We start from the raw sequence: 13,158 nt of genomic DNA, 5'->3' as shown, positions 1-13,158 counted from the left end.
TTGGCAATGTCATAGATAGAATTAAAAAAAAAGTAATTATAATTTAATTTTTGTTTTATTAACTATAAACTAATCCCTACAAAAGGACTGGCGGGATGAAGGAAAGTTTGTAAAGTGATGTAATAAAAGTATGCTGACAGGAAGGAGACGAGCGTCGCTTTTCCGAGATGTTGTTTTCGGTAATATTACGTTGGGTTTGTAACGCTGTAGGGAGCTAATCGTGTAAACAACTTATTTATGATCCGATGAGTGAATGAACGAATGAAACGAGTAATTAATTTTGTTTTTAAGACCGTTTATAACTTTGCTTACCGAAGTGTGCCAACATCGCAATTATCTGCCAATTGTGAAAAACAATTTAACATTTTTCAATGTTTTTGGCTGATTATTTAAAAAAAGTACTCAGCTAGAGAACTAAAACGTTAATACTAGAATTCATTTCAATTCAAATCTTTATTCATATATTTTTTTTTAATTTACTGCAGGATTCGAAAAGTTGTTATCTGCTAAGAATAGCTCGCACTGTATATATATATATATATATATATATATATATATATATATATATATATATATATATATAATAATATAATATAACAGATTACGATTACGCCTTTTGATAATATCTAAATCGATTTAGATTTGGCAACGATATCGCGTAACATACACAGAAAAATACAGACAAACAGAGAACTTCCTCGTTTTGGAAAGAGCATTTTTGTTTCATCTTTCTATTATCCGATTTGTGATATCGGCCTCTAAGAAGCGGCGCCTTAAAGCCAAAGCGAAGGCAGCGGCACAACGTGCATTGGCAGCAGATGCTGCGAGGCAGATCGCGGGACCGGGTTCTCGCCCAGTGGAAACCAAACCAGTAGGAGAGGTAACATTGGGCGGGCCCTCGGCACCTGCGTCTGTCGGTGCGAGTGCTACGCCTTCCACAGGCATACGCAAGCGCAGCATGAAATCAAGGGTCGAAAGAAATCAGGTAATAATCAACAAAAACCAGAGCCGAGGGCGCAGAAGCGTGCACGTCCAGAGGATTCTGTAACACCGACTGGGGTTGGTAAAAACCCAAAACCAACAAACCCCGAACGGTGAGAGGAACCGCTGCGTCGTACGCTGAAGCGGCCGCAACCTTCATCGCTAACGAGCTCTGCGTTGCTGTTATGATGGAACCCTTCTCTGACATGACGCAAGAGCAAGCTGAAGGTATTCGGCAAGAAATAGAAGGCAAGCTTCGGGATGAGCTCATGGCGGAACCGGATGCTTCCCTTGAAACTGAACCAAACGATATAAGGTTCCGAGGCCGAGCACATTATGCGGATGGCGTCCTCAAAACCTGGTGCGAGGATGCTTTCACGCTAGCCTGGCTTAATCGGACCGTTCAAAACATGGCCTCACCGGTAGCTAATTCAAAATTGGTTGTCAGGCCACAATCAGCTATCCCAAAGAAAGTACCGTGTCTGCTATTCGTACCGGGTCATACTGGCGATTCAGCTGCACTACGGAAGCTTTTGGCGCGGCAGAACCGCAACTTGAACATTAACTCCTGGACACTGACACACGAGAGGGCCAGATCGGATCCCCCAGGAACCTGTCTGTTCTTCCGGGTGCCGGAAACGGATGCTAATCTGTTAAAGGCCCAGGACAGAAGATTATATTACCTCATGGAGAACATTTATATTCGGTTTCTGGATAAAGATGCTTCCCCACAACCCAATACAAACCCCACGCAACAACCGGAGGAGGCGCGAACCTTGACGCAGAGCGCGGCACCTAAGCCGACATTGTCGACGAGGGAAGCTGCGACCGTGCCTGGGCACGCGGAACCCCCGATTGCGATGGAAGTGCAAAATCTGCCTTCTCCGAGATCTATCTCGGATGAAGAGTGCTTTCCGGAAGGGGGGGGAGAGAGTGAAACCAGCGATGGTGTCCTCTACTCCTCCCCTCTCCGGGAAGACTAAAATCATACAGATCAACCTCCAGCACAGTCAAACTGCAACGGCTTCCTTACGCAGAGTGCTGGAAAACAACACACAGACCATATCACTGATCCAAGAGCCGTGGATCAGGAAAAACAGGATATGTGGTCTTGGAAACAGCGGAGGAAAACTTCTTCTAGACACAGTAAACCGAGAACAAACTTCTTGTACCAACATTACTAATCAACGAATTCTGTTCAAGGAACCTGACAGCAGTCAGATTAACTAGGACAGAACAGCATCTCCCGGATATTGTCCTTGCCTCCGCATACCTGCCGAGCGACGAGGACATACCAACTCCGGAGCTCAACCTATTGGTCGAGTTTTGTGAGAGGGAGAAGCTGGATCTGGTCATCGCTGCCGACTCCAACGCGCATCATACCCTTTGGGGTAACGGCAAGTGCAATAACAGAGGTGAGGAAATGCTGCATTTTATTTTTAGTAATAACCTTACTCTAATTAACAAAGGTTCTGAACCTACCTTTATAAACGCTCGATCACAAACTATTATAGATTTAACTCTAACGACTGTTGGTATTTCGGAATCTGTTTGTGACTGGCATGTATCCAATGAAATATCATGCTCAGATCATAGATGGATTCGATTCTCCATTAATATGGAGTTGCCCAAACCACAGCCTAGACGTATACCTCGAAGGACTGACCAACATAAATTTCTTACACTGGTCAGGGAAAAATTTGACAATCAACTGCCACTACTAAACGATTTAGCGGTAACAGATCTGGACGATAGTGCAAACTACATCACGTCCATTTTAACCTCAAGCTATGAACAGTCCTGTGCCCTAACCACACCACAGTATGGGGGGAGGCAACACTGGTGGTGTCCAAAATTGGAAAGACACCGTCGTAAGTTAAGGAAATTGTTTAACATAGCCATGAACAAACGGTCACAAGAAGACTGGAATAAATACACAACATCCAAAAAACAATATAAGAAACTCATACGCCAGAGAAAGCAAGAATGCTGGAGGCGTTTTTGTACAAATATAGAAAACAATAACCAGGCGATTAAAGTAAAAGCATGTCTCTCTAATGAGAAAGATCATACAATAGGTTGCCTCAAGAAACCTGATAATAATTATACAAAGAACGACACAGAAACAACCGAACTGCTACTAACCACACATTTTCCAGGATTCCAGACTACTGCGGAGTGGTCATGGGAACCATACAAGGAAAGGGAAACCAGTAGCTCGGACTGGGAAGTAGCAAACAGAGTTATAGATAAAGAAAAACTACTATGGGCAATCAGTACCTTTCTACCATTTAAAGCGGCAGGCCTGGATGGAATATTTCCAGCCCTTCTGAAATGGAGCGGGAGCGTCATAGCTGACTACTTAGTACAGCTGTTCCGAGCGTGCATAGCTCACCGTTACATACCTTTGAAATGGCGTGAGGTAAAAATTATATTTATTCCTAAACCAGGTAGAGGAGATTACACTGTGGCCAAATCCTTTCGACCCATCAGTCTCACCTCGTTCTTTTTAAAAACTTTGGAGAGACTATGTGACAAAGAGATTAGATGTCAAGTCTCCCTGTGCAAACCTTTACATCCTAACCAACATGCTTACAGTGAAGGCAAGTCAACTGAATCAGCACTTCATAACGTAGTATCCCGAATAGGCAATGCATTGCAATCGAAGCAGCCAACCTTAGGTGCATTTATAGACATCGAAGGGGCATTCGACAAAACAAACTTTGCCAGTATAAGTCGGGCACTAGCTACACATGGAGTAGAAATAACACTTAGAGAATGGATACATAACATGCTTAAACAACGAGCTATACAATTTACTGTAAATACTACCACACGAGGAATCGTCGGTAGGGGCTGTCCACAAGGCGGTGTACTGTCACCACTATTGTGGAATATAGTCGTAAATGAGCTCATAATAGAGCTTAACGATAACAGCCTCTACACGGTAGGTTATGCGGATGATATAGCTGTACTTTTAACAGGAAGCTTCGAAGGTACTCTGTGTGATCGCATGAGAGTAGCTTTTGAAATAATTGAGAGATGGTGCGCACAGCATGAACTCTCGGTTAATCCTACAAAAACAGAATTAATCATGTTCACAAATAGAAGAGTTACATGTCCTTACAGACTACCAAAACTCTTCAATACGGAACTGAAACTTAAGGAAGAAGTCATGTACCTTGGCATAATACTAGACAGTAAATTGCTTTGGAATAAACATCTTGACTACAAACTTAACAAAAGCACAATTGCATTCTACCAGTGCAAAAAGATGCTAGGAAACAAATGGGGTCTTTCGCCAAAAATAACTCTATGGCTGTACAGAGCTGTAATCAGGCCAATGTTGGTCTATGGTGCACTGGTTTGGTGGCCGAGGACAAAACTATCGACCACCGCCGCCAAACTAAAAGCTTTCAGAGACTGTTTTGCTCTTCTGTCAGCGGCTGCATGAAAACAGCTCCTACAACAGCAATAGAGTTGGCCCTCAACATAACACCCCTAGACCTGCACATACAGCAGGAAGCGGCGTTAGCCGCTATCCGACTAATGCATCTGGATCTATGGGGTAAAAATCACTACAGTCCCCACACTTCTATTCTGAACCAGGCAATCGAATATGAACCTTTGATTGCGGCTCCGTGCGACAGGACTCATAATCATTATATATTTAACAAAAAATACCAAATACAAATTCAAGAAGAGGAAAAGGACCAATCCGGTGTACATGAATTACGCATATACACCGATGGCTCCAAAACCGAGAACGGTTCAGGAGCCGGAGTCTTTTCCTTAGACCTGAATATAAACGTGCACATACCGCTTGGCGTACACAGCTCAATATTCCAATGCGAATGTGTTGCAATAACCGAGGCTGCTGCAGCTGTACATAAGCTAGGAATAAATGGTTTTAGCATTAGATTCTTATCTGACAGCGCAGCAGTACTAAAAGCATTACGAAACAACAAGACAAACAACAAATTGATAATTGAATGCCACCATTCACTGGATAGGATATCTTCCAATAACCGAGTTATCCTCCAATGGATAAGAGGGCACAGTGGATCTTATGGTAACGATGCCGCAGACGAACTGGCTAGAAGAGGCTCAGGAACGAGGGTGGTAGGCCCGTATCCACTTCTTCCTCTTCCGTTCTCGCAATTTCGAATGTGGATTCGTCAAAGATCCGCTGACATACAAAACCAAAGATGGATACAGGCTACTGATTGCAGACAATCAAAATTGGCCGTACCTACGTTGAATCAACGACTATCAAAACGTTTATTACATCTAGATAGAAAAAACCTCAAAATAATGATAGGGACAATAACGGGTCATTGTCCATTAAACAAACATTTATACACAATAGGAGCCACAGACAGCCCTCTATGTCGAGGCTGTTTCGACGCTGAAGAAACGGCTGCTCACGTAATCCTGGAATGTGAGGCTGTGGCCCATCAACGTTTAGAAATCCTCGGAACGGTGAGGTCGCTCCGTGAAGCCTGTGAAGAACCCAGGAAGCTTCTGCGCTTCTGGGCGGAGCTAGGTTGGCTGTACTAGCCACGACTCACACGCACAACGGCCCAAATGGGAGGCTAAGTGCGGAAAACAGAGTCTTTCTTACATTACATTACATTAGTATAGTATTTCCTTATGTATGAAATTTAATTCAGCAACAAAGTTAAATTATTAATATATGATTAGGTTTATATATCTCTATTAATATATAATTAGGTATTTCATATCTTTATTGCATTGACATAAAATATTAAAATAGTGTATTAGTACAGAAACGTAATGCTTAGCTAAATTCTTTTAATACATTTTTAATATTATACTACATCTATAATTATTACAATATTACTTCATCAATACAAGCAGAGATTATCATACCACTTTCCATTAGGTGGGCCGCAGTTTGTTTGCCATCCTAAGTAGCATTAAATAAAATAGAGTAATCGAAGTTTAGATTATAAAGTAAATACGTAAGTACGATATGATAAATCTATGAATCGAAGCATTGTACTATTTAACTATTTTATTTATTTATTTTATAATTTTTCATTGAATTAAAAATTCTTCAAATATATAGCAACTTTTTAGATCAGATTCTTTTTATTTCGCAAATATTATACATATTTGTTTGCTTATATATATATATATATATCTGTGTATATATATATATATATATATATATATGTGTATATATATATATATATATATATATATGTATATATATATATATATATATATATATATATATATATATATATATATGATACTTGCGATTACAGAGTATAGTGGTAATAATTTTTCGATTCGACACAAATAGCATACTACTTGAACCTTAATACCTACTATAAGAGCAAATGAGTGGTTACGTACAATATTTACATACATACTTATAATTCAGTAGGTAGTAAAGTACTACCTAATCACTTATATATGCTTGTAGAGTGTGGTTTACTCAAGATTGTCGTGATGAAATATAAATTTCCCTCTATTTTATTTGAATATATGATAATGTAAACGAAACAAATAAAATAATATATTCATAATTTATTACATAGTCACTATAGGAACTATACGGAATACCTACAGTTCTAGATCAATTATTTTTCACATAATTCTTTTAAAGCTTATCATTGCTATATATAATACTAGTTTTTGCTCGCGGCTTCGCCCGCGTGGATATTGGTTATCGCAATATGCAATTTTTGGAAATAGTAATACAAATATATGTTCTCATTTACACTACAAACAACACTAATTTATTTCTATTATTTTATACAAATTCAAGATATATATTTATACAGTACCTACTCATTACAAATACTAACACATTCATACACATATGTTCATTTACACACACACATACACGCTTGTTTACACAGATATATGCACACACATAAAAATACTCTCAAGTGTATTGTCCTGACATTTTATAAATTTCATTATGGATAGTACACTAAAAGTAATAAACGAAATAGACAATTCTGATACAATACAAGTAGTTGAATGTACTTCAGAGAATTTTTTAAAACAAATGCGAGTTAAAAATACTGATTTTATGATAATATCACAGAATATTAGAAGCATTTACTCAAATTTCGATGACTTGCAACTAAATTTAACTAATCTAAAAGTTAGCATAGATATATTGGTCTTGGGAGAGTGCAGATTGCGTACAAATAAACACATACCACAAATTAATAACTATATATCGTATCAAACTACCAATCATTTAAATAAAGCTGACGGAGTAGTTGCATATATTAAAAATACACATAATGCAAAAGTTGATGAGATAAAATTAAAAAATGCCTCGTGTTTACAAATTCAGATCTCCACAGATTTCATTGTGCTTGGTATTTATCGATCTCCTTCGACGTCCAGTTCTGATGAGTTCATAGATTCTTTGGATCAATACTTAAATTCGATTACACCTACTAGAAATATTATAATCGCTGGAGACATAAATATAAATTTGATATCTAATCAGCATGAAAAATCAATTGATCGTGTAAATAGATTAAATTATTTAAACATGCTTGCTATGCACGGCCTTTTACCTGGACATACACAACCTACAAGAGGAAAAAATTGTCTCGATCATTTTATTATAAAACTTAACTGTGTATATAAAAAGGCTAACATTGCGATTGTTGATACAACTATAACTGATCACTATATGATTTGCTTAAAAATATCTGACCTATTTTATAATAATAAATGTATTAAAACTAAAAAATCTCTGAATATAGAAAATGCATTGACTGATCTAAAAAGTAGTGATGTATTAGATTTGATAAAAATAAATAATCCGAACACATTGATAAATAGCTTAATTAATAAAATTCAACAATGTCTTATTAATAACACTAACATAATTACAATTCCTGTAAAAAATAGAATCCTTAAACCCTGGATGACAGTAGGATTAGTGCGTTGTATTAGGAATCGTAATAACATGCAAAAAAAACTAAATTTGGATCCACATAATGAAATATTAAAAATAACATACAAACGATACCGTAATCATTGTAATAATCTGATTAAAAATCAAAAACGAAAATATGAGCGAGAAAAACTAAGTAAAGTACAAAATGACCCAAAGAAATTGTGGAACACTATAAACTACATTACTCAAAGGAATCCTAAGAAACAACAAAATTTGGATTTACTGGAGATAGCCTCAACACCTTTGGAATCTGCAAACGAGGTAAACAAATATTTTTCCAATATTGGCAAGGTACTGGCAGATAAAATTAAGGTTGACTCCTTCGCTACTCAGGATCCTAATATTTATGAACCTAAAAATCCTCCTGTTTTTTCATTTGTGCTATATGATACAGACCCTGCTGAGGTGCTTTCAGTGCTGATGAGTTTAAGGTCGGACAGTGCACCTGGAATTGATGAAATACCAACTAGTTTTTTAAAAATAGCACATGATGTGACTGTACCTTTATTATGCCATCTAGCGAATTTGTGTTTTGAACAGGGAATCTTCCCTAACGCTTTGAAGCAGGCTCTTATAACGCCTGTGTACAAAGGAGGAGATGGTAACAAACCCGAAAATTACAGGCCAATTTCAGTCCTAACACCTATTTCAAAAACTTTAGAAAAATTAATTAACAACCGGTTAACAAATTATATAACTAAATACAATATATTATCATCGCAGCAATTCGGTTTTAGACAGGGGCTTTCTACTGAGGACGCAGTTTCGACGCTTGTTGCTAAAATTACAGAGGAGGTTGATAAGGGAAATAAGTGTTTAACTGTTTTCCTTGATATCAAAAAAGCCTTTGACACTGTTTCCGTTTACAAACTTCTGTACAGACTTGAGGGTATAGGTGTAAGAGGAATACCTCTTAAACTTTTTAAAGACTACCTATGTGAACGGAAACAAAGGGTTAAGATAGGCGAATTTATCAGTACAGAAGAAACAGTTACGTACGGGATCCCGCAAGGAAGCGTCCTCGGCCCTACACTGTTTCTTATATATATTAATACTTTATGTAACATGGCATTAGAAGAGGGATTAGTTATTTCATTTGCTGATGACACAGCTGTTATTTTCACAGGAGAGACTTGGGAACAAGTAAAGTTACATACTGAGAGCGGACTGGCTAAAATAGCGGATTGGCTGCAATATAATCTACTGACTTTAAATGCCATTAAATCTAACTACATCTGTTTTACTAACTATGATCGTACACAACCACATAATAGATTTAATATAAAGATCCACAAATGCCGAAACTATCAAAATTTAAATTGTTCTTGCGCTACAATTAATAAGGTACATAACACCAAATACCTGGGAGTAATTATCGATCAGCGTTTATCTTGGCACCAACACTCTGAAATAATTATGAATAGAATTCGAAAGCTTATTTGGGTATTTAAAATGCTACGTCATATTACTACAAAAACCTTATTGCAGCGAATTTATGTCTCCTTGGCTCAATCTATCCTTGTTTACTGCTTAGCAATTTGGGGAGGGGCAACAAAAATAAAATTTCTAGAACTAGAAAGGGCACAGAGATCGCTGTTAAAGGTGATGTACTTTAAACCATTTCGGTTCCCTACTGAAAGCCTTTACTTAATAACCGATCTTCTGACAGTAAGAAAATTATATGTACTTCAACTTACATTAAAAAAACATAAATCGCTAACATATAATCCAGAAAAGAATAAAAATAGAAGAAAACACAAAGTAGCTGATACAATCACAGTTAAAACTACATATGCAAAAAGACAATACACCAGTCAATCATCAAAAATATATAACAATTTAAATAAAGAACTCGATATATATTCACTCAATTATCATAAATGTAAAAAGACTCTAGTTACTTGGCTTAAAGCCAAAAGTTACGATGAAATAGAAAATATAGTCTGGAATTAAAAAATAACCATATAAGTAATAAATAAAAAGTACAAAAGTAAAAAAAAAATAATAAAGAACACAAACTATATTATTATATATATCTATACCATACACACAAATTCACACATACACACACACACGACGCACGCACGCACGCACGCACACACGCACGAACGCACACACACGCACGCACACACACGCTCGCACACACACATACACACAAGAACAAGCACATACACGACCGCATTTATTATCATAAATAGACATTTTTTTCTTTTTTTATGATATGTAAATTTTTTAGTATTATTGTATAAAAGTAAAACAAAGTAAAATTTTTAATGCTGATTAAGAAAAAAAGAAAAGTAAATTGTAATGATCATGAAATTTAATTATTGTTGTGAAGGAGCGGTTTCTCCTAACACAAGCAATTTTTGCTTAACAGGAGATACCAAACCCTGTAATGTAACTAACTACCTTTGTATAAAGAAATAAATTTATTATTATTATTATTATTATTAGTAATATTTTAATTTTGCCATAACTTCAAAACAAAACGTCCAATTTTAATCATTCAAAGACTAAATATTATCTACATAAACTGTACTTAGTGATGAAATTTTGCGTGTTTGTGTAATTGAAATTTATTTTGATAAGGATTAATAGAATGAGTAAAATAAATGCATTTAAATGTAGTCCAAAAAATTCAAGATTTTTAAATAAAAAAATGGTTGTTGTGCCTCACTCGACATAGATAGGTATAGTGTGTCGCGGACTTTTTTGTAGATATTTATAAGATCTACAATTAATTAGAACATTTTATGGTTCGCCCGATTCCCTATGTCCTACGTAAAACGTCATTATCAAACACTGGGCAAGAACGCAGAGAGACGGATGTTTGAAGACCCTAACAAGTGCTGCCACCTAAAAAAGTGGTGCCCATCATTTGATATACTTCAAGAGGTCCTAAGTGTATTGAAACCTGACTTTTACATTACATAACTTTTGAGTAACCATGAGTATCATAAGGGATACCTTTGCAGATTACATATAACAACTGATGAATTATGTCCATGTAATAACACCGATATTTAGAACCTTGAACACCTTCTGAAATACTGTCCCCGTTTCGCCAGCAGCCAAATCACCGATTAGCGTGCCAACTATTAAACATTTCGGAACCATACTCTCTTCTTCTTTCATTCTTGATTATGTGCATAATCAAGAATGAAAACAGTACTAATTCATTCAAAACACATTTGGCAAATATAATAAATAGCCTAAAGGCATTTAATAACACGTAATAATAAACTTATACAAACTATATTTATATATATTTCCCGTGATATATTATTATGTAAGTATAATAGACCTAAATACATATATATTTACATATATTTAATTATCACACACAGTGCTTCTAATAAAATGCGTTCAAACTTTATATGCGTTAAAATACAATTCTTTATGTGCGAAATACAAGGGGAAAACTCGATGTAAACCACTAGCATTGAGATTTTCAAATATCCTTATATATTAAAAAAAAAAATTGGCCGACGTGCTCGTAGGCCATACTCATGCAGTCAATTTCGCACAGTTTGGCAGCTAACAACAACGCCCTTTGAATTTTGAAACCTTAAACCTATCTCTCGGGCGGTTAACATCGGCTGGCGTCTTGCAGTCAGTTGCATGTATCGATCTTGCCGCGTAGTTGTACACCTTCCTCGATCTGGGTACTGCTCAGCAGGATCTCCCGTGTTAGTGTAATGCTGATGAAGACGGCAAATAACGCTTCTGTTGATACCAAAATACCATGATACCTGAGATTGACTTCTTTCCGCTTGCAACATCCCTACAGCTCTTTGCATTTTATCTGCATTCAAATGACGTCGCTCCATGACGTAAAAAATGTCTCAAAATCCAAATTTGCTCAAAACTTTTTTCAAATTATTGTTTAAATCATAAAATTGATACAGAATAGTAAATTTTAATAAGCAAAGAAAACTCTATAAAATTCGAAAAAATGCTTTTAAATTTGTGAAAAAAAAAAACAAATGATACTGGATATTTTTTACAACCAGCCAGTATGCCCTTTAGATGAAAAAAAGTTTACATAGGTATTACCTACTTGGTAAGAAATGATATAATAATTGATTAATAATTTGAAAATAGTATGTGTTGCTTAGACTTTTTTGATGTGTTTATATACTATCTCGCCTGCTTCTTAAGTTAGGATATATTGAGTTATTAGAAATCTGGTAACGATCATCTAGGGCACAATCTTGAATATTTAGGAACTAATTCATAAAATTTCAACTAATTCAAAATTGGTTTAACCGGGAATTGAACCCGGGGACCTCTTTTACGTAAAGCAATGTGGCCACTGCTCTGCCACAGAGATCGTCATAAATGTGAAGATTATAATTTTTAATCATAAATTTACGAGTGTATATAGATTTAAAAAAAAAAAAAAAATTCAAAATCTGTTTATTGCCGCAGTGGTAATTAAGTGTAGAACCGGTTATTGACTAAGAAATAAATATTTTGCTAGGTAATTTATATTCGATTTAAAAGGCACTAAAAGTATTACGTCATCTCAATGTTTCGCAGAAAGAGTATTTTATGTAATTATACAATGTTAAATAATACTTTGCTTGATTGTTATAAGATTGTCTAAAAAGATTTATATATTATATACTTTTTTTTAAATTATATTAATGCTAATTGCCTAATTATCATAGTATTTTAATTGTCTAGCTTTTTGCCTTTTACTTCGTACGCGCGTAGTTCACAAGTAGGAGAATCAATGGAAAAGATCGCTTCTAGATAAGACATACCAGTTTTTAAATAAGATTTTATTATTGTTTTGCATTTTGCAAAAAGCAAATATAAGCTGGCTGTTGTTGCCAGGATAAAAGCACTCAAAATTCCTTATTAAGGGGTTTTTAGAAAGTATTCTAATATATTTATTCTTTTGAGTAATAACAATATGTGTGTATTAATAAGGGCTCTCACTGGACTCTGCAAACTAAACAAATATATGACCCAACTAGGCTTATGTCCAAAAAGTGTATGCAGATTTTGTCAGAATGAAGAATAAACGTCGCAGCACTTAATTTGTAGCTGTAGTGTTTATTTGATTTGTGGTAGATTATGGTAGACTGTGATAGGCTCTGATTAAGGTTCACACCAAAATGATACAAAAAATTTTATGACACGACTTTCTTCATCTGTCAATCTGTCACGACGACTTAGTTATAATACTATCACTAAAAAATATATTT

The 13,158-nt window shown here is 35.8% G+C and overlaps 1 protein-coding gene across 1 annotated transcript; it reads left to right on the top strand.

Annotated features, from left to right (window-relative positions):
- The first annotated feature begins 1,087 nt into the window (after positions 1-1,087).
- Positions 1,088-2,100, top strand: LOC128202554 (uncharacterized). Its single transcript, XM_052903261.1, has one exon. It carries the CDS (start codon positions 1,167-1,169, stop codon positions 1,962-1,964), a length of 798 nt encoding a protein of 265 aa, XP_052759221.1. The 5' UTR covers positions 1,088-1,166; the 3' UTR covers positions 1,965-2,100.
- Positions 2,101-13,158: the final 11,058 nt, after the last annotated feature.

Source organism: Galleria mellonella, unplaced genomic scaffold (assembly GCF_026898425.1).
Source record: "Galleria mellonella isolate WM207_F2 unplaced genomic scaffold, CSIRO_AGI_GalMel_v1 utg1380, whole genome shotgun sequence".
Classification (NCBI taxonomy): domain Eukaryota; kingdom Metazoa; phylum Arthropoda; class Insecta; order Lepidoptera; family Pyralidae; genus Galleria; species Galleria mellonella.
The sequence above is the reverse complement of the archived record's forward strand: the minus strand, read 5'-3'. Positions and strand labels throughout refer to the sequence as shown.